Source organism: Argopecten irradians, chromosome 3 (assembly GCF_041381155.1).
Source record: "Argopecten irradians isolate NY chromosome 3, Ai_NY, whole genome shotgun sequence".
Classification (NCBI taxonomy): domain Eukaryota; kingdom Metazoa; phylum Mollusca; class Bivalvia; order Pectinida; family Pectinidae; genus Argopecten; species Argopecten irradians.
The window spans coordinates 68,219,339-68,241,241 of NC_091136.1; the positions used below are offsets into that span (position 1 = coordinate 68,219,339).

The 21,903-nt window shown below is 35.3% G+C and overlaps 2 protein-coding genes across 23 annotated transcripts in view; one reads left to right on the plus strand and one right to left on the minus strand.

Annotated features, from left to right (window-relative positions):
- LOC138319416 (kinesin light chain-like) overlaps nt 1–224 on the minus strand; it is an 81,611-nt gene extending 81,387 nt beyond the window's left edge. For all 22 annotated transcript variants that reach the window (XM_069262546.1, XM_069262550.1, XM_069262539.1 and 19 more), the window contains exon 1: nt 73–224. The gene's annotated coding sequence lies outside the window, so the exon portion shown is untranslated. The remainder of the gene's footprint in view (nt 1–72) is intronic.
- A 114-nt stretch (nt 225–338) lies between these two features.
- LOC138319417 (eukaryotic translation initiation factor 5-like) lies at nt 339–20,998 on the plus strand. The gene is made up of 12 exons (XM_069262559.1): nt 339–466; nt 589–744; nt 2,741–2,978; nt 3,210–3,291; nt 3,419–3,591; nt 4,019–4,129; nt 4,997–5,176; nt 5,512–5,682; nt 8,989–9,150; nt 16,595–16,762; nt 19,942–20,070; nt 20,289–20,998. Exons 3-12 carry the CDS (start codon nt 2,904–2,906, stop codon nt 20,382–20,384), a joined length of 1,347 nt encoding a protein of 448 aa, XP_069118660.1. The 5' UTR covers nt 339–466; nt 589–744; nt 2,741–2,903; the 3' UTR covers nt 20,385–20,998.
- The last annotated feature ends 905 nt before the right edge of the window (nt 20,999–21,903 follow it).

Here is a 21,903-nt window from a genome sequence, read left to right on the forward strand (position 1 = left end):
TGACACATAAATACAAAAATCAAATCTTTGAAAGGGAATAGTATTCGTTAATAACGTTCCTATTCAACCCACCTAAGCTGTCAAAACAAAAGGAGGCTGAGATGGCCCGAGATTTGGTAAACAAATCTTAGGAACAGTTGGATAACAATCTGTCAAAATCTCTTTTCCGTATGCAGTTGTCTAAATTTGTTGTTAAATTGACAGTTCATAGACCTGACGGATCCACTCTTGAACGCACATAATATTTGTGATTTCTCAATCCACATCGCACATTTTAGGTCTGCATTTCAGATTATTTTTGGAATGATCTGCTAGTCGACGTTCCTCACTCCCCTTCCCGTGTGACCATCCTGGCAATATGGCGGAATGTATAAAGTCTCGCATTTTATCGCGGAACTTGAATAGTCTCTCGAGAACGAAGTCTTCATCCGGGATCTCGTGACCAGCACAAGTGGAAATTCTTGAGGTGAGTGTCGAATGTGCACGAAACCGTTCATCGAAAATGTGGAGTAAAAGTCTTTTATCGTAATGAAGATATGCCTTGTTAAGAATAGGGTATTTTTACATATACTATTGATCTTTTCACAGATTTTGGGGAAACGTCTTGGCTCCGTCGGGGCGTTTTATATCGACATATTGGGACAAGTCCCAGCAACCTGTGCAGTAGGCTACCACGACTCCGGATATCTTTTTCATATACCTCCACTTTGACAACCTTTTTTATGACGTTTTTGAGTATAGACGGTAAGTAAGGAGTATTTATTAAAATGGACAAAAGTTAGGATTGTGAATTTAACGTTTTAGTTTTGGAATATTTCCCCTCATTATAGATCCAGTTCAAGGTTACTTTGTCGCGACAAAGTGGCCATATTGAAAACACGTGGACATAGGATTGGTTCGTTTGGCGATAAAATTTCATCAGCATTTCAAAACTTTTCAATTTTCTAATTCGTTTTATATAGACTACTTGTGACACATTTGAAATTTAGTTATACATCGACAAAATGTTCAGTCTTCCCATATGGCGATGCAGATGGGAAATTTTTGGCGCGCTTCCAGAGACCATTGGCTGTCGATAAAATATGCTGAACGGAACTTATTATGTTGACTTGATATTTACGTCATCGATAACTTTGTACTTGGTTGTAGTTAGCCCGGATCAAACATATGCTATTGAGAAATTACAAACCTATTGTGTTTTTAAAAGCTACTTGGACCGTTACCAAGGATTTTTTCCACGAAAGATCTTCAGATAATGTCAATTTTTAGACTTTAAAAAGTTTTTTAGCATTGTAAATTTTTCACTTAAATATTTTCTAATTTGAACTTTTTCTATATTTAAGAAATATTCAATAAAGAATTTCATGTCTTTAAATGTATTGCAATGGATCAGTTGAACTTTAGTTGACTTATTTAATGTTACTTATTTACATGTAATAGATAGACGATGAAACATACACCATATGGTTCTATTAATTGACTTCTATTAAATAATTAGTTGCTAATCAATAGTACATATAAAGAGTGTGTATAAATCAATTCATATAAGATATGTAGAATATTCAATATTGTGTTATTTATGACATTTTATAAATTTTTACATGATTCTGTAACTACTGGCTGAGATTTTGCCCATATGTTCCGAAAAGCTTTTATAAGTGAGAAGGATTTGGAAGAATACATTGCGAGTGCGTTTGTGTTTGTGCACTGACCATGACATTGGGCGGCAACTGATTTCCCTTTCATATCCGCCAACATTACCTTTGATATAGCTTGCATGTGCGAGGTTAGCCCGAGATACTTTGGCCCTGACACCAGACTTGGAGGTTAGCCCGAGATACTTTGGCCCTGACACCAGACTTGGAAATTATGACAGATAGATGTCTGGTTTAGGGCCAGAGCGCAGTAGTACTCGAAAACCTGGAATAAGCCGACACCGTTTGGTATCGGGCCAGGTACTCTCCCATTCAGACTACTTACAAGATATTACCACCGAGAATCGCCAATTACCTTGGTCTTTTCAACAAATGAATAATTTATCTACTCATAGCCATCCATTTCATCAAGCATGCACGATCTATTGTGTCAACACAGCAGTTTCTTTTCCACAACTTTAAATATCCCTCGTCATCTTCGCCATTTTCTCGTAGTATGCAAATCATCTTTAATCTCGACGGATTGCTATAATTGGGTAGATATGATATTCATTTGTTGAATAGACTAAGGTTAGTGGTGCTTCTCGGTGGTCAGTCTGAATCGGAGAGTACCTGGCCCGATACCAAACGGTGTCAGCTTATTCCAGGTTTTCGAGTACTACTGCGCTCTGGTGTCAGGGCCAGAGTATCTCAGGCTAGTGTGAGGGTTACCGTCTTACTTTCTGATGCGGGTTGTCAATCTTCCATCCTTAAACATGTAGACATCATGAAATTGTTAAGCTTTTTCATTTGACTTGATAAATCAAGTATTTGTTTAGAATATGGTTTTTATTCCTGGTTCATAGGCGTCTCGCGTGGTGTTAAGTAGTGTAAAGAGACAGTGACAAATCTTTGCATTTTTTACTGATCAACTCATTATGCACCTTCGTTTATCTATATGTGAAATTCATAAGAACAGCAAAAAATGGCAGTAAAAGGGGTAGACATGCCATCATATCCTATAAGGGAAATTTTCTTAATAAATTCTTATAGTATCCTGACAAATGTTCAATTTAACTTAATGATTTATTTGATTTTTGTTTCAGGGCCATTGCCGTGGCACAAAAGAAAAATTGCTTCCACACATTCGGATCAAACTATAGACCCTTTAATTAGTTTTATGAATTTCCAACGGTATTGTTGCCATTTGTTTTGTACGGGCAGTGGAATTCACAGAAAGCACAAGTCGTCTAACACAAGTAATTCACAATGGCTAGCCTCAACATCAATAGTGAGGTCACCGACCCTTTCTACAGGTACAAGATGCCTCGTCTCCTAGCTAAGGTAACTACTTCAATCATTACCCTTTACCACATTTAAAAATCCTAGAAAGTAGCAAGTTCCAGTACATGTTCTTTTTATTCAATTATCATAAAAAAACAACAGGAAATTTGGTATAATTTCTGGCAACATAATTGCTTTTGTCAAAGTCACCCTTCATTACAGTTACTGGTTGCAACAATAATAAGAATATTCATAATTGTATTTGTTTTTTTGTTTTTTTTCACTTTACAGGTTGAAGGGAAGGGCAATGGAATAAAAACAGTCATTGTTAATATGGTTGAGGTCGCCAAAGCATTGGATCGGCCACCAACATGTAAGTAGTAGTATTATGGTTTCTGTGTTTGTTACCATGGTAACTTTCATTTGGTTGAATTCTCAGTCAAATTATTTGATGAACATTATTTTATTTAACAACTTAATTGAAAATTTGTGATTTTCAGATCCCACCAAATATTTTGGCTGTGAACTTGGAGCTCAAACTCAATTTGATTTCAAAAATGAGCGATACATTGTCAATGGTTCACATGATGCCCAAAAGCTTCAGTTACTTCTAGATGGCTTTATTAAAAGATTTGTGCTTTGTCCGGAATGTTCAAATCCAGAAACTAAATTTGTAAGTACTCGGTGCATCCTAAATCCAAACAGTTGTAGTTTTATTGATTATCTGTGAATATTTACGATTATACTGTTATCATTAGATCTTTTAACGAAGTTGGACAAAAATTACACTAAACGGTTAAAAAAAAGAGCACCATCAGTGATTTATTTTGGGCCAAAATTTGGTCCCTTCCCCTACAAAATTGAGCTGTATTTTCCCAATTTCATGTAAATATTTTCCCAAATAAAGAAAAACCTCTGCTAAATATATGCATTGAAAGAAAGAGAAAATGTAATATTTTCCCAAATTAAAAGACACATGCCCCTGCAATGATCATATACAAAAATCCCGGATTATAATTTCACCACATTACAAGCGAGAAAATCCGACTTTTATCTGCTAAGCTTTGATATTTTTACATTGTTAAGAATTTTATTTTCAGACTGTGAAGAAGACTTCTATTGCCCAGCGATGCATTGCGTGTGGCTATTCAGGCCAAGTTGACATGAGGCATAAACTGACCACATTCATCTTGAAGAACCCTCCTGATGTTGTGAGTTATAAATAATCCTCCAGTAACCTTTTTAGCCCACCATCATCAGATGGTGGGCTGTTGAATCGCTTTTCGTCCGTGGTCCTTCCGTCCGTTAACATTTCTTGTTACCGCTATTTCTCCGAAAGGGCTGAAGGGATCTTTCTCAAATTTCATATCTAGGTTCCTCTAGGGCCCTAGTTGTGCATATTACATTTTGGGACGGATCGGTCACCAAGATGGCCGCCAGGCAGCCATCTTGGATTTTGTCAATTGAAATTTGTTACCGCTATTTCTCAGAAAGTACTGAAGCAATCTCTCTCAAATTTCATATGTAGGTTCCCCTAGGGTGCAAGTTGTGCATATTGCATTTTTGGACCGATTGTTCAACAAGATGGCCGACAGGTAGCCATCTTGGATATTGATAGTTAAAGTTTGTTACCGCTATTTCTCAGAAAGTACTGAAGGGATCTCTCTCAAATTTTATATGTAGGTTCCCCTAGGACCTTAGTTGTGCATATTGCATTTTAGGACCGATCGGTCAACAAGATGGCCGACAGGTAGCCATCTTGAATTTTGATAGTTGAAGTTTGTTACTGCTATTTCTAAAAGAGTAATGAAGTGATCTGTTTCATATTTCATATATGTTGTTTGTTTGAAAAAGTTTGAAAAGCAGAGAAAAGATCCCTCTTTCCATTGTCAGACGTAGATCATACTTTGGTGGGCGCCAAGATCCCTCTGTGATCTCTTGTTAAATACTCAAATACTTCCAGGTTATTACAAGTCATGTTCTCCTAAGATAATGTTTTTCCAAATTCTTAATTTCAAAAACATTTTGAAAACTGAATAATAGACGACATATTAAGAACTTGAATAATTCTTTTAAAGGATCCATCTGCTGCCACCCCAACTAAAGGTGGTAAGAAAAGCAAGAAGGAAAAAGCTAATAAGAAACATGTCAATGGGGATACTGAGGATAAGGACCGTGCTAGTCCTGAGGCAAATGCCCAGGAACAGATGGCTGCTCAGCGGGCCAGTGGTGGAGTTGTGGACGCACCACCAGAAGTTGTAAGTAATTTATTCATACAAATCTTTCCTATGGAATGACCAGTCGATGTTTTAAGGATCTTGTCACATTTTTGCAGGGACAACACACACTTAAGTTCATCATTTGACTGATCCGGTAACACATTTAAACATAAAAAAAAAAAAAAAAAATGGCATGATTAACAAATGCTGATGCTTGACTTCTTTCTGAGATTGGATCCGATTTCAATGTTATTCCTGCTTATCACTCAGAACTACATTATAAGTCACAATATGGAGAGTGTAGAAGTGTAGTATGAAGAAGTTTAGTAGGAAAAAGTATAGTTTATATAATAAAGTAACAAATCATTTTGTAGGATAATCAAGATGATGATGGAGATGACTGGATTCCAGACGTAGAAGTTACAGCAGATGCCATCAAACAAAGAATGGAAGAACTCAGTGATGCTGCAAAGATCATGGCTTTGTCTGACGACCTGGAGAAATCCCAGGATGACAGACTGGAAATGTTCTACCAGTTTGTTAAGGTAAACAATATTTTATATAGTGCTGAATTTTATCTCGCCATCATCATCATTCCAGTTAATCTGTTATCATCATCAGAATATGATGAAATATCTTTTGGATTCCCCTGCAGAATTCTTATGATGAACAATCAATCCTTTTCTGACTTGATGGAAACTTCTGTTCTCTGTATTACTCCAGTTTTGGAATGCTTCCTAGTTTTGTCGGTAATAATACCAAATAAAACAATGGTCTTTGAGTTTTGGGTTTGTATTCTATAGAGATCTTTCTTTCTCAAGTATTATAAACCAATGACCGTCCAACTACTCAACTGGGATGTTTTGCTGTCATAAGCGAAATATCACTTTTTAAAAAAAAACATAGGTTGTAATTTTTCTGCCAGGTTGTCATTCATAACACTATGGTGTAAAGTATGTAAATTGTTAGTTTAACTAAAAAAAAGCTAGGAAATAGAATGGAAAAGCTTGCTTTATCAAAAAAGAAAGGCAAGGAAATAGAACGGAAAAGCTTGGTTTACTGAAAAATAAAAAGCTAGGAAATAGAACAAAAAAGCTTGCTTTACTGAAAAATAAAAAGCTAGGAAATAGATTAGGTAGAGTGGAAAAGTTTGCTTTATAAACAAACATAAAACTAGGAAATAGAATGGAAAAGTTTGCTTCACTAAAAAAAAAAAGCTAGGAAATAAAATGGAAAAGCTTGCTTATTATAGTTTTATATTGATGATGAAATTGTGATTACATCAGGGTATGATGAAACATCACTTGGATTCCCCTACAGAATTCTTATGATGATCAATCCTTTTCTGACCTGATGAAAACGTTTCACTACATGTAGTTGTCACATTGTTGAGATTCCCACTAGGTACAGGGCAATGAAACTTGTATTAATTTCTATGTGGGTCCACCTAAGCAAGGCAGGTGTGTCTCTACTCCTACACGTGTATGAGGTCTTATTCCACCTGATTATATTGCGACCTCATGCAAGATCCGTATGTCCATGTTGCTGGCAGCGCCTGTTTTTTTGTTGCTGGGTTTAAACATATCTAAGACAATTTAAATGGCAAGATATATAAATGATTACTGATTGACTTACTCGGTGTTTATATATTAATCCATTCCAGCAAATAATTTTGTATGACACCACCCATATATTGTTAAATCCATGTTAAATCATATGCAAGTCGATGTGCTCAATTCTACTGTCCTTAAAACATGGCTGCTATGGTTAATACAAAACACAAAATTTAAATTTAGCAAAACACATTATGGAAATGAGGCTTACTTCCTTCTGCTTGGTTTGTGTACACATATAGATAAATTTCATAAAACCTCAATATTCCTATTAAAATTAAGAATGGCGGCCAATTCAAGTGAAAATACGATGAAAGTTATAAGAAATGCATTTATCATAGCTTCTTGGACTAATTTGTCGGAAATGTCTTTTAAATATATGTATTTATGATATATAAATCCAAAAAGGTAGGTGACAACATTTAAGATGTGACTTTTGATACATTTTACATCATTTTGATCAGTTGTGGCCCAGCAACATGAATCAATGGCCGTGCTTGTTAGAGGTCGCACGACGCAATGTTAAAAGTATCTCGTGTTAACCTCTAACATTGTTGGAGTAGTGTGTCTCATACAAAAACTGGGTCTCTGACCTTGGCCTAAATTAAAAAAACCTCTCCAGATAATCTCTTTTTAAATAATCAACACGACGCAATGTTAAAAGTATCACAGTTTATTGCTTGTGCTTCTTTGATTTCTCAGTGTCAAATGAATTATTTAGGACTTTGAAAATATTCTTGTTACTATAAGTCTCGGCATGTATTTTAGTAGTACAGAGGACTCCACATAATCGAATAACGGTTATTCGAATATTTCGGTTATTTGCATAAAATTCTGCGGTCCCGATTTTTTCCTTCTTTATCTTTGTTTTTTCAACTCCGTGTATTTGCATAGACTTTTACATGACCTCCGGTTATTTGAATAAAATATTTGGGAAATTCTAAAAATATAATCAAATATTTTTCAATTTTGCAAAATATTTTTAGCGAAATTCGCCGATATATGTTTCAATTTTACTAGAAATCATCATGGTAACAGATTAACGTTAAAGTATGGCTTGTTATTTTATGCATGAATCTGCAAAGGTATTCGACGCTGTTACGATTTACATCAGCAGCGGTTGATCATAACTTTAGTATATTCACTGGCTCAAACATCTAATTAAAGCATTTGCACTTTCAAATATGTTTATTTATTAACGTAACGTACCTTAGTTCGCGATCGGTTGGAGAAACCATGCTTCCTTATAACAATCGCCATGCATGATCAGTAGTCTCGTTCAACCAGAGTCTTGTTGACTACGACAGACATGTGCGTATCAAGCGTCTCGTTGAACGAGACATAAAAGCATGCAAAGTCGGCGTGCAATGACTACCGCAAGTTTCGTACAGTATGTAAGCTTAGGATAAAAAAGATACTTGCTACGTTGTTTCATTGCTACTTGAATATGGATTAATTTCTGAAATGTTATCAAGCTATTCGCCGTATAGATCAACAAACAGGGAGAATTCTCAAAACACATTTAGGTCGATTGAACGCATGGCTTCATCACCTGCCGCCATTTTCGAATTCATATGTGTAAAAACGCATAAACAACACTACTAGTTGATCGGCACTTTGAAGTTTAATCACGATCGTAAGTTCATTTTGCCAGGCAAATGTACGTAAATTTGTTTATTATTTAGGTTCAGAATTGTAGACACAAATCCAATCCTGTTTTGTAGAATCTAATAGCATTTGATATCGATCGTTTAGCTGTTTCTCAAATATTCACGTGTCGATCTAACGTAAACAAGAATCTAATATTGGAAATTTTTTGTTATTAAACAATTAAAATCGATTTACAACTTCGAAAATAATTACTTGTTGTTCGTTTTAAGTGTAAATAATTAACATATTTATCAAGTAAACGAAACGAAACCTATTTGCCTATTCACACATATGTGTGGGGTCAAACGGAGGTGCAAAATGTCATCTCCGCCTATTCGAATACTCCGGTTATTTGCATATTTTCTTCTGGAAAATGACCTATGCAAATAAGCGGAATCCTCTGTATATAGTTAACCTGTTAATATCAGGGTATGATGAAACATCATTTGGATTCCCCTACAGAATTCTTATGATGAACAATCCTTTTCTGACCTGATTCACACATGCTGCTGTCATTAAATATTTAAAATATAATGTGACTGAGTGCTGTATTACTTGGATCCTCCAATGAAATGTTTTCTTTTGTAGTCAAAACGTGATAGTAACAACATGGCTGCCGTGGAGAAGGACATTGTTGCAGAAGCTGAGAGACTGGAAATCAAGGATAAAGGTGTTCTGATTCTGGTGGAAGTGCTTCTCGACACTAAAATCCTCTCTCAGATCAAGCAGCATCGCCGGCTATTCTTACGGGTATCAAATTAGACACTCTTTTTAGGTCACCTTAGACGAAGTCTCAAGTGACCTATTCTAATCGCCTTTTGTCCGTCGTCGTGTGTCGTCCGTCGTATGGCGATAAACAATTTACTTTTTCGACTTCTTCTCCAAAACTACTGAACCAACTTTGTTGAAATTTTGCAGAAACCTTCCATAGCCAAAGGTCAACCAAAATTGTGAATTATATGGTCCCAGCCCCCCAAGGGCCTGAGGGGTGGGGCCAAAAGGGGTCAAATAGGCTAAAACTTCAAAAATCTTCTTCTGAAATTCAAGAAATGGTAGAATCAAATACTCTTCATAGATTAAAAGGTCTTGAGGTCCTTTACAAAAATTGTGAATTATATGACCCTGGGGTCTTGCGTTCCCCCCTGGGGAGGGGGTCAAGTTTACTATAGTTTATACAGGGAAAAGACATTTTTGAGCATAATTTGGTCATTTGTAATAGGAAATAAGTCAAATGTTGTCAGAATTATTAGCCTTAGATAGTATTTTAACATCATATCCATATTTGTCCTGGCCAACCCCCAGGGGCCAGAGGGTAGGGCCAAAATTGTTCAAAATGGCTAAAATTTCAAAAGTCTCCTTCTGAATTTACAAATTTGATGGGAAAAAATCCTCTTCATAGATTGGAAGGTCTTTTTAAGGCCCTTTACAAAAATTGTGAATTTCATGGCCCTGGCATCTCGGACTTTCCCCTGATTAGGGGTCAAATCTATTTTAATTGATATTGGAAAAACACATTTATGAGCATTATTTGCTTAATTTTCAATAGGTCAAACTTTGTTAGAATTATTACCCTGTGATAGCATTTTAGCATGATATCCATATTGGTCCTAGCCAACCTCCAGGGGTAGATGGGCAGGGCCAAAATTGTTCAAAATGGCTAAAATTTCAAAAGTCTCCTTCTGAATTTACAAATTTGATGGGAAAAAAATCCTCTTCATAGATTGGAAGGTCTTTTTAAGGCCCTTTACAAAAATTGTGAATTTCATGGCCCTGGCATCTCAGACTTTCCCCTGATTAGGGGTCAAATCTATTTTAATTGATATTGGAAAAACACATTTATGAGCATTATTTGCTTAATTTTCAATAGGTCAAACTTTGTTAGAATTATTACCCTGTGATAGCATTTTAGCATGATATCCATATTGGTCCTAGCCAACCTCCAGGGGTAGATGGGCAGGGCCAAAAGGGGTCAAAATGACTAAACTAAGGGGGAAAAATCTTCTGAATTTACAGATTTGATGGAACCAGATACTCTTCATAGATTGAAAAGTCAGTTATAAAATCACTGACTGGTTTTAAGGGCCTGATGGACCAATATATAGTGTTTTTGTGTCTTTGTTTCATTCTGTATCCGAACTCAGGTGACCTCTAAGGCCCATGGGCCTCTTGTTAGATCTTGTTTATTCTCTTCCAAGATCAATAACAGATAGTATGTGATTTTGCACTCCATTAGGATAACTTGCGTCACTTGAGAATGACTTTGTGGATGAGACTCTTACACAAGGTTGAGTTGTGAAGGTTATAACTGCAATTTGAAAATTTCTTGAGTATCCATTGTTTTAACCCTTAGACTGCTACACGCGACTATATACGCGTTGGTTTAAAGTGTACACGGAATGGTTTGGTATATAAGGCTTGATAAATGCGTCTTTGGATAAAATTTAGAATGGAGAAAGTACGAGTTTCATAGCGATTACGGTATTAGAGATAATGCGACTTTTCTCTAAAACACACCTGAAGCCCCAAGCCATTGACCCCGATTTGGGACCCCTGACCTGTGACGTCACGGGGACAACGGGACCTATTCTACTCGCATAAGATAGAGAGGCGATTTTTGGTGTCTGCCATCTAATATAAACTATCTGTTTGTAAATATCGATTTTGAAGACACAAGTACCTGTGTTCATGTCCGATACCTATTTAATATTATCCTTAATCACAGATATGACTTTGAAAAACGCTTGAAAACAGGGATTTATGCCATGCATACATGTATATTGATGTACCTGTCTTAGATAAATGAACATCTCTACGCAATTACTGCATAATTTTACACAATAAAATGTTCATAATAATCCATGTACGTTGTATATCTGCGGTGGTTGGAATCACATATATGTGAATATTATATCAAGGATTCTTGATTATGTTATCCAAAGCCCGACTCGGGTCTTTGAAAGTCTACTGGTCAAACCCGCTTAACAGATTTCTGACTTTTTTTTATAAAACCTGCCCATACGATTAAGTCAGATTCCAAACAGAATTTTTTGCATATATGTAAATGCATCTACATCTGAAATCGATCTATTTGTTTTTTGACGAAATATATTCAGCTTACATATAATACAGTACACTCGGCGACTTGTGGATATTTCGCTCAAGTTCATTCATTAGTGTCTTTAATTGAAAAAATAAATCATGCACGGGTCAGACGAAAACAATGAGACTGAAGATGTCTAAGTGACAAGTCTAATCCAAGTAGCAGATATCAAGTACAGAACAAAAACAGAACTGTCATTCCGAATAGCTAACGTCGTGCTGCGTTAATCTCTATACCTATATACTGCAGTAACTAAACCGCGTGGTCAACAGAGACTAATGAGGGGGCTAACCAGATTACGTAAGAAAGGTGTTTAGTGACCTGTCACGCTTTGTTGATTAGCTCGCGTCAGGTGTCAAAAGTAAGATCACTGGTAAGTTAGCGATGGACCATCATGTAATTGTTTAGCTGCAATATTGTAGCTCAAAAGACTTTTAGACAGAAAATGTTGTCGTCTTTAGAGCTACAATTGGTGCCTATTACTGCTAATGGAGCAAAGTAATGGTTTTGCAAACCATTATTTAAAATTTTGCATGCATTTTATCGTACTTGTTTTATATCGGTTACCTACTAGGCAATAAAACTGAACCATATCAAATATCAAATTCTCAGCGAGAAATTTTGTTTTTTTCATATACACATATGAAGACCTTTCAGCAGTGAATTTATACAGCAAGTCTACAAAGCATGAATTTGACGTTTTGTGAGCGGTACGGTAGATATTAAGAATGGTAGTTAGGGCTTTTCACTTTTTGGTGAAAAGACCTATTGTTTTCGTTAAGTTTCTTATTAGGGCTTTTCACTATTTGTGAAAAGACCTATTGTTTTTGTTAAGTTTCTTATTCTTATTATTATTATTATTCTTCTTCCTGTTTTTGTGAACGCTCTATCGGTCAAACGGTAAGACATAGGATAAAAATGATTTCAGTATGTTTAAACCATGTATCTGAAGGTGTTCCATGAACAAAATTAAGTAGGTCAAAAATTCCAAAATGGCCGCCATGACGTAAAACCTAAAAACACAAACTCTGCTATAATTCGAAAAGTATGAAAGCTATTTCAAATCCGAAGGTATTTTATTGTAGGGAATGAACATATCTAACTTTTACCCATGACATTTTTCCACAAAATATGTCTCGTTAAAAAGCTCGCTATTAGGTCAAAGTTTACCAAAAATGACTATTTTTAGATTTTTTTTTTATTATTCATTTTTCCCCCAACTTTTTTCAATACATCGATTCAGGATGTCATTTTGAAGGTTTGGATGTCTTCAAAAATAAAATTGGTCCACTTATTAATTTTTTATGACGTAATTAATATTTAACTAAGATTTTTTTGCAAATTTCGACAATTATATTTTAAACATCTCCTCTGATTTTACCAGTCCGATCAAGCCCAAACTCACACAAGATCTTCCACTTATTACCGTGACTAATTCTTGTTAATATGGTGTTGATTCAAATTCAAATATGGCCGCAATGACGTCACTTCCGGTTTAACCTAGACAGCCATAACTCGTTAACCACTGAGCCAATTTCTTTCATTTTTTTATATGTTATGTAGAATAGCATACTGAGAACCTTTGTAATTGTAAATTTTTCTCTAAAATGTCAACTTCCGGTTGTTTATTGACTCATACTGCAAAATCGCCGTTTTCGGTGAAAATTACGAAAAAATCTTCTTGTCAAGTTCTACATGGTATAGAGCCTTGATGTTTTGCATGAAGTAAGCTTAGGTAGTTGACTATCGGGTTTGAAAAAATAAACGAGTTTGACCTTCATCCAAGGTCACAGAGTGCGTGTGATTGTAGAGTTATGAAAATAATCCTGTGAAAATTCAGCTCATTGAGACAGCCGTAGCTCGTTAACCACACAGCCAATTTCTTTCATTTTTGGATATGTTATGTAGAATAAAAAATGAAACAATTAATTTAATTATCACTTTTCTGTAAAACGACAACTTCCGGTTTGAAATAAGGGACAAAATTCAAAAATGCAATTTTTCGACAAAATCATTAAAAAATCTTCTTCTCAATTTCTAGAAGGCCTAGAGACCTAATATTAGGCATGAAGCAGGCTGACATAAATGCCTACAACGTTTGTTAATGTGATTGACCTTGACCTATATCAAAGGGCACTCGGGCTAACAATCCTTAAATCTTCAAATGACTTATTGTAAAGTTCTGAAAGGCCTGGTATTGGACTTTTGGTAAGCTGAAACTAAGCGCTACCAAGTGTGTTATGAATTACCTTGAACGGAGTAGCTTTTAGGTGAAAAGCCCGTCAAATTGTCCCGGTGACAATTTCTAGTTATGTTTGTTTTCGACAAAAATAATATATAAATGCTTGTATACGCACAAAATAATTGGAAACCTACAAAAAAGTATAGAAAACTGTGCCCGAGTGATTTCCGGAGGCACTGCTCCACTAGGACACATAGGGACCAATTCGTACCCGGCAGAAAGGTATAGTAGGCCGGGTACGTATATTCGTTCTAGTAATTGTTGTATAATGTAATATTTGTTTACACTTAAAAATCCCTGGTTTACAGTAAAATATACCGTTCTAACATAACATATAACAAGTGTATCAATTACTAGATGTACAGTATATATTTCAGAAAGACTCATTATACATTTGTCTTGTTTATATGTTCTGGTTACACGTAAATGTATTTTTATAACAAAAACTACAAAATAATTTACAAATGGCATGTCGAGAAAGAACAATGAAAATATAATGCTCAATGTCAGAATTTTGATATTTCTGATAGTTGCTAGATTTCGGATATCCATTTTTTACTCCCCTCCTAATTTTGTCTATGATATCTACGTGTATTGAACTATGAAATACATTTAAAACATTTTCTTTTCGTTATGTTGGTTATTGAAATCAGAAACATATATACATATATATTTCTGTTGAAATCCATAGGCCTAGAGAGAATTTTTATTTATACAGAAACATATTCAAATGAATACTTATATAACCATCATTTTTCTAATTTGTCTCTTTTTAGATCACATTATGAAAATGGAATATTCCCGAGGTTTGATAATTTAGAAAGTTGTTAAAACAGAGATAAGATCTCTAGTTAAATGTACCAGAACCATAAATAACGTATACATGTTTCCGCTTATCTACATATGTATTTAGCCTGATTTCAGTTGTAATATTTCCTATTATATATATAATTAAATCGTCAACATAACTGTATACTGTATATGTATTTGTAAAATTCTCGTAACCCCATTTCAGGAATACATATATGTCCTCCTTTTTGCTATAACCCCACTACCAAGCACCTCACTGCCGTTGTCCTCGTGACGTCACATCCGGTTATTCCTCAAATCAGCGTGAGAGGCTGATTCCCTGATTAGCAGTCGATATACAGGTAAAAATTGAGCACTTCGGAGGGCTGTATCTCGGTACTGAAGCGGCCGATTTTGATGCGGTTTTCAACATTCTTGTCAGGAGATCAAACAGAATAACATATCTAAATAGTATTTTCCGTTACGTGTACACTTTAAATGGCCCTCGGTGCTACACGCGTAAAAAGACGTTTTTTGACTCGGAGTTTTCAACTGGCGGTCCGATCGTCAAATCTCCCTCCTATTGCTAAAATTATGACTGAAAACGAAAGTAGAATGCTTACGATTGGTTCTAGTGTAATTACATTCGATATTCTCGGGATTATACCCTAAAAATAAGCACAGGTGTGGAGGAATTCGAATGGTATACTGACTCGTCAAAATGGCCGCTCCGATAGATCGAAGTGATGAAGAACGTGTACAACAGTTCTTTGCTAGCGATGTGTCAGAAGTTGAAAGTAAATTTGAAGGGTCAGATACTTTAGATTGGGATCCAATAGAAAGCAACATTATTTGTATTTCTCCTATAAATCATTGTGTGCCTGATGCCAACACAGAACATGAGACAGACCCCCACGCGGCCGGCTGCCATGTTGACAGACGACTAGATTTACTTTCACAGGCGAATTGAAATTAATGCATTACATGAATAAATGTAAGCTAGTTGCTTTTAAAAGCATTTTTGGATGATTATAATATAGAAAATATAGTTGTTCACACAAATTTGTTTATATTATCTACACGAAGTTTACCGTCAATGACCGGCATGTTGAAAGAAAACATGAACGAAAAATGACACTGGGATTACGTTTTATGAGATGCAGGTGTTTCTTTTACGTTGATAACGGCTATGGGTTTTATTCAGATTAAGTGATTTACACCACTGTTGGTCAAGACATGATGCATTTGAAAAACAATTTCTCAGAAATTGTTTAGGATCGTTTTCTATTTATATTGTCTAATTACCTTTCACCTGACTGAAAATGACTTACCTGGACTCACCTGAGCTATAACAATACTTTTAATGGTAACTTGGTCTAAGATGGAGATAATACGTGGTGCATAATGCAAATGCATACACTATGTGAGGATAGACCAGAAATTAAACAGGAAACTAGCTTCTTACCTTCATGAACAATTATCAAGATTTTGTTTGTGAATATTAATTAGTTTTAGAAGTTTTTACCTGGATTTTTTCAAAGACTTAATAACCAAATGAATTCATATGCTTCTTAATACTAAAGTTACTCTATTAAATTGGATTTATTTCATAATTTTAATTGAGTTTTCTTGTTATTATTTGATACAACCTAATATTTTTACCTTTAGTCACCTGTATTGTTACCTGTATGCTTAACGAGGAGTATATTTGCGGAATAAACAACATCAATATAAACTACAGGCAATAACAAACAATTTTCATATAACTTTTATTTACATAATGCAAATAGTTTCATTTCCCTGGATTTTACAAAATTAATGCAGCACTGAGAGCCATTACTATACAAACCATTGCAGCAGCCTAAGGGTTAATTATTTGCATAAGAAACCATTTCGGATCTTACTACAGATGTTGTTCTTTTTCTCTTGAATTGTATTAGATTTCAAAATTTCCATAACTCAGGAGAAAAATTCTTACCTTACAATACATTTCGACTGTATCACAGTCTTCTGATTTTGTCATTTTAATCTTGTGTTCTCATTTTTCGGTATTTGTTTTGTAGTTTTGCAATGAAAACCACAAAGCACAGAAATATCTATTGGGAGGACTGGAGCAGTTGGTGGGGAAAGTGCACGCTGAATTGTTGCTACCTAAAATGCCACACATTCTGAAGGCCCTGTACGACTCTGATATACTAGAGGAGGAAATTATCCTTGACTGGGACAAAAAGGTGGGTAGACCTGTTGATAGGTTCATTAATATTCACTATTGACGATGATATACTAGAGGAATAAAATCATCCTTGACTGGGACAAAAAGGTGGGTAGACCTGTTGATAGGTTCATTAATATTCACTATTGACAATGATATACTAGAGGAATAAAATCGTCCTTGACTGGGACAAAAAGGTGGGTAGACCTGTTGATAGGTTCATTAATATTCACTATTGACGATGATATACTAGAGGAGGAAATCGTCCTTGTCTGGGTCAAAAAGGTGGGTAGGCCTGTTGATAGGTTCATTAATATTCACTATTGACGATGATATACTAGAGGAATAAAATCATCCTTGACTGGGACAAAAAGGTGGGTAGACCTGTTGATAGGTTCATTAATATTCACTATTGACGATGATATACTAAAGGAGGAAATCATCCTTGACTGGGACAAAAAGGTGGGTAGACCTGTTGATAGGTTCATTAATATTCACTATTGACAATGATATACTAGAGGAATAAAATCGTCCTTGACTGGGACAAAAAGGTGGGTAGACCTGTTGATAGGTTCATTAATATTCACTATTGACGATGATATACTAAAGGAGGAAATCATCCTTGTCTGGGACAAAAAGGTGGGTAGGCCTGTTGATAGGTTCATTAATATTCACTATTGACAATGATATACTAGAGGAATAAAATCGTCCTTGACTGGGACAAAAAGGTGGGTAGACCTGTTGATAGGTTCATTAATATTCACTATTGACAATGATATACTAGAAGAATAAAATCGTCCTTGACTGGGACAAAAAGGTGGGTAGACCTGTTGATAGGTTCATTAATATTCACTATTGACAATGATATACTAGAGGAATAAAATCGTCCTTGACTGGGACAAAAAGGTGGGTAGACCTGTTGATAGGTTCATTAATATTCACTATTGACGATGATATACTAGAGGAATAAAATCGTCCTTGACTGGGACAAAAAGGTGGGTAGACCTGTTGATAGGTTCATTAATATTCACTATTGACAATGATATACTAGAGGAATAAAATCGTCCTTGACTGGGACAAAAAGGTGGGTAGACCTGTTGATAGGTTCATTAATATTCACTATTGACGATGATATACTAGAGGAATAAAATCGTCCTTGACTGGGACAAAAAGGTGGGTAGACCTGTTGATAGGTTCATTAATATTCACTATTGACGATGATAAATCGTCCTTGACTGGGACAAAAAGGTGGGTAGACCTGTTGATAGGTTCATTAATATTCACTATTGACAATGATATACTAGAGGAATAAAATTGTCCTTGACTGGGACAAAAAGGTGGGTAGACCTGTTGATAGGTTCATTAATATTGACTGGGACAAAAAGGTGGGTAGACCTGTTGATAGGTTCATTAATATTCACTATTGACAATTATATACTAGAGGAATAAAATCGTCCTTGACTGGGACAAAAAGGTGGGTAGAACTGTTGATAGGTTCATTAATATTCACTATTGACGATGATATACTAGAGGAATAAAATCGTCCTTGACTGGGACAAAAAGGTGGGTAGACCTGTTGATAGGTTCATTAATATTCACTATTGACAATGATATACTAGAGGAATAAAATCATCCTTGACTGGGACAAAAAGGTGGGTAGACCTGTTGATAGGTTCATTAATATTCACTATTGACAATGATATACTAGAGGAATAAAATCGTCCTTGATTGGGACAAAAAGGTGGGTAGACCTGTTGATAGGTTCATTAATATTCACTATTGACAATGATATACTAGAGGAATAAAATCGTCCTTGACTGGGACAAAAAGGTGGGTAGACCTGTTGATAGGTTCATTAATATTCACTATTGACAATGATATACTAGAGGAATAAAATCGTCCTTGACTGGGACAAAAAGGTGGGTAGACCTGTTGATAGGTTCATTAATATTCACTATTGACAATTATATACTAGAGGAATAAAATCATCCTTGACTGGGACAAAAAGGTGGGTAGACCTGTTGATAGGTTCATTAATATTCACTATTGACGATGATGATATACTAGAGGAGAAATCATCCTTGTCTGGGACAAAAAGGTGGGTAGGCCTGATGATAGGTTCATTAATATTCACTATTGACAATGATATACTAGAGGAATAAAATCGTCCTTGACTGGGACAAAAAGGTGGGTAGACCTGTTGATAGGTTCATTAATATTCACTATGGTCGATGATATACTAGAGGAATAAAATCGTCCTTGACTGGGACAAAAAGGTGGGTAGACCTGTTGATAGGTTCATTAATATTCACTATTGACAATGATATACTAGAGGAATAAAATCATCCTTGACTGGGACAAAAAGGTGGGTAGACCTGTTGATAGGTTCATTAATATTCACTATTGACAATGATATACTAGAGGAGGAAATCATCCTTGACTGGGACAAAAAGGTGGGTAGACCTGTTGATAGGTTCATTAATATTCACTATTGACAATGATATACTAGAGGAATAAAATCGTCCTTGACTGGGACAAAAAGGTGGGTAGACCTGTTGATAGGTTCATTAATATTCACTATTGACAATTATATACTAGAGGAATAAAATCGTCCTTGACTGGGACAAAAAGGTGGGAAGACCTGTTGATAGGTTCATTAATATTCACTATTGACAATTATATACTAGAGGAATAAAATCGTCCTTGACTGGGACAAAAAGGTGGGTAGGCCTGTTGATAGGTTCATTAATATTCACTATTGACGATGATATACTAGAGGAGGAAATCATCCTTGTCTGGGTCAAAAAGGTGGGTAGGCCTGTTGATAGGTTCATTAATATTCACTATTGACAATTATATACTAGAGGAATAAAATCGTCCTTGACTGGGACAAAAAGGTGGGTAGACCTGTTGATAGGTTCATTAACATTCACTATTGACAATTATATACTAGAGGAATAAAATCGTCCTTGACTGGGACAAAAAGGTGGGTAGACCTGTTGATAGGTTCATTAATATTCACTATTGACAATGATATTCTAGAGGAGGAAATCAATGGGCCTAAAAGTTTTATGGCTGTCAATAACAAGATAGTCTTTGTTCCTGTGACATGTCACCGAAAAGTGTGTCCAGATTCACATTGTCTGTTCAACCTGTTCCTATGTTACCTAAAAGTTCTTCATTCTATATGGTTGATAGGTTTCCAAGAAGTATGTACAGGACAAGAAAGTGGTTCAGGAAATTCACGAGAAAGCTGCACCCTTCATTAAATGGTTAAAGGAAGCAGAGGAGGAGGAGAGTGAAAGCGAGGAAGATGAGAATATTGAGGTTTGTTATTTTATATTGGATAACTTCGAAACATCTATTGAATCTAAGGACTTTTCTAGCTTTCTAATATTCATTTGAAAGTTTGGATATAAAAGGATAGTTAAGAAGCTTTATAACATGTTAGTCTTGTGCTTGCTTCTTATCTTGATGACAGTATATATAAGTATGTGTGAAGGGTTTAGACTGAAAGTGTTATATCTGGCTTACTTTGTTTACAGGTTGTTTACTCGACCACAGGAAGAGTTGGACAACAGTCGGAGGCCCCAGCGGCACCCGTCGACACTGGTCCAGAGATCGATATTGATGCCATTTAAACTTTTTAAAAAAAATATTTTATTATTCCTTGTATATTTCCTACTTCAGGGAATGGAAATTTCTCGCAATTTAACTCTTTAATATATATATTTATATTTGTACAGGAAAGTACTTCACTTCTTTTCCATATCTGGAAATTCTTTTTGATTTTTTTTCCCTGATGGAGGCCTTCTTACATATTTACTGTGATGGAACATGTGAAATACTGTGGATTTGAATTAACAAAGATGTGATATTTTCTCAGATATGGTGGATTTGTGTCAATGGAATCTTGTATAGGGCAGTTCATGTTAAAATCATTTGTCATTTCTGGTACTGCTGTTACATCGTTTGGGGATTAATATTGAATGCGATTTATCCTAATTGATTACTTGTATATACAAATCAAATCATTTGGTATAGGCCGCCAAGTATTGACTGATGATGCTGTAAACAGATACAGTGCTGTACTGACAGTATATACATACCATTATTGTGCTAGCCAGTGCTTCTATTGCTTCTTGGTTATAATATTGACAAAATGATTCCATCATTGTTTTCTTCTTTAATTCTTTATTGCAGAAATAGTAGTATTCTTGGTCGCAGTGGTGTTAATAAAGCAATGAGAATGCAAGATGTGTTTTGGTATCTGTGCTCTGTAAAAACTGTTATAGTATGATTTCGTAAGTGTGATACTTATAGTCATTACTATAACACAGCTTCACTTTACTCCCTCTTCCTCACAAAACCTGTCATTGTTTCTATAAAGGACGGGCGAACCGAGTCACTACAATTTAAATTGACTGATAAACAATTTCATATATGCTAGATGCTCCACCACCGACATTTGAACATTAATTGGTGTTAAATCTTATGAATACAGTTGAACTCGGTTAATACGAACTCGAAGGGACAGAGATAAAACTTCTATAACTTGGTATAAATAGACTAGTTCCATGTCGTAAAACAAAGTAAGACAGCTGTCAAAATAGCTGATGGTAGTTGCAAAATAGTAACAAGAAAACCTAGATATATATTTTGAAATGCCGTTCCACGGCAGATTTATGAAAAAGAAATCAGTATTTTCTGAGATCTCGTCCAAAAAATCTCATTTCGAGTTATAACAACATTTTATGTATGATTTTTGTCATTCGGACCCTAAATTTATTTCGTATTATCTGAATTCGAATTATCCGAGCTCTTTAAACAGATAAAGAGGGAATTCGGCCCAGACCGTCAAAGCACTTCGTATTAAACAGGGTTGTTGAATTATCCGAGTTTGTATCAACCAAGTTCCACTGTATATGTCTAATTAACACACACACAACAAAAAAATATATATATATATTAAATAATTTATTTTGCTTTTTTGCATGCACAATCAATACTTCATTCTATATAGGGCGTAATGCCACAGATTTTTAATTGTTATAAATAGTTTTGTCTTTAGTAAAATTAGAAGCTCAAACATTTCAATGGTGTAAAGTAACTTTCGTAACAACATTGCTAAATTGTTTCTGTTTGTAAGAGGTGGAGCAT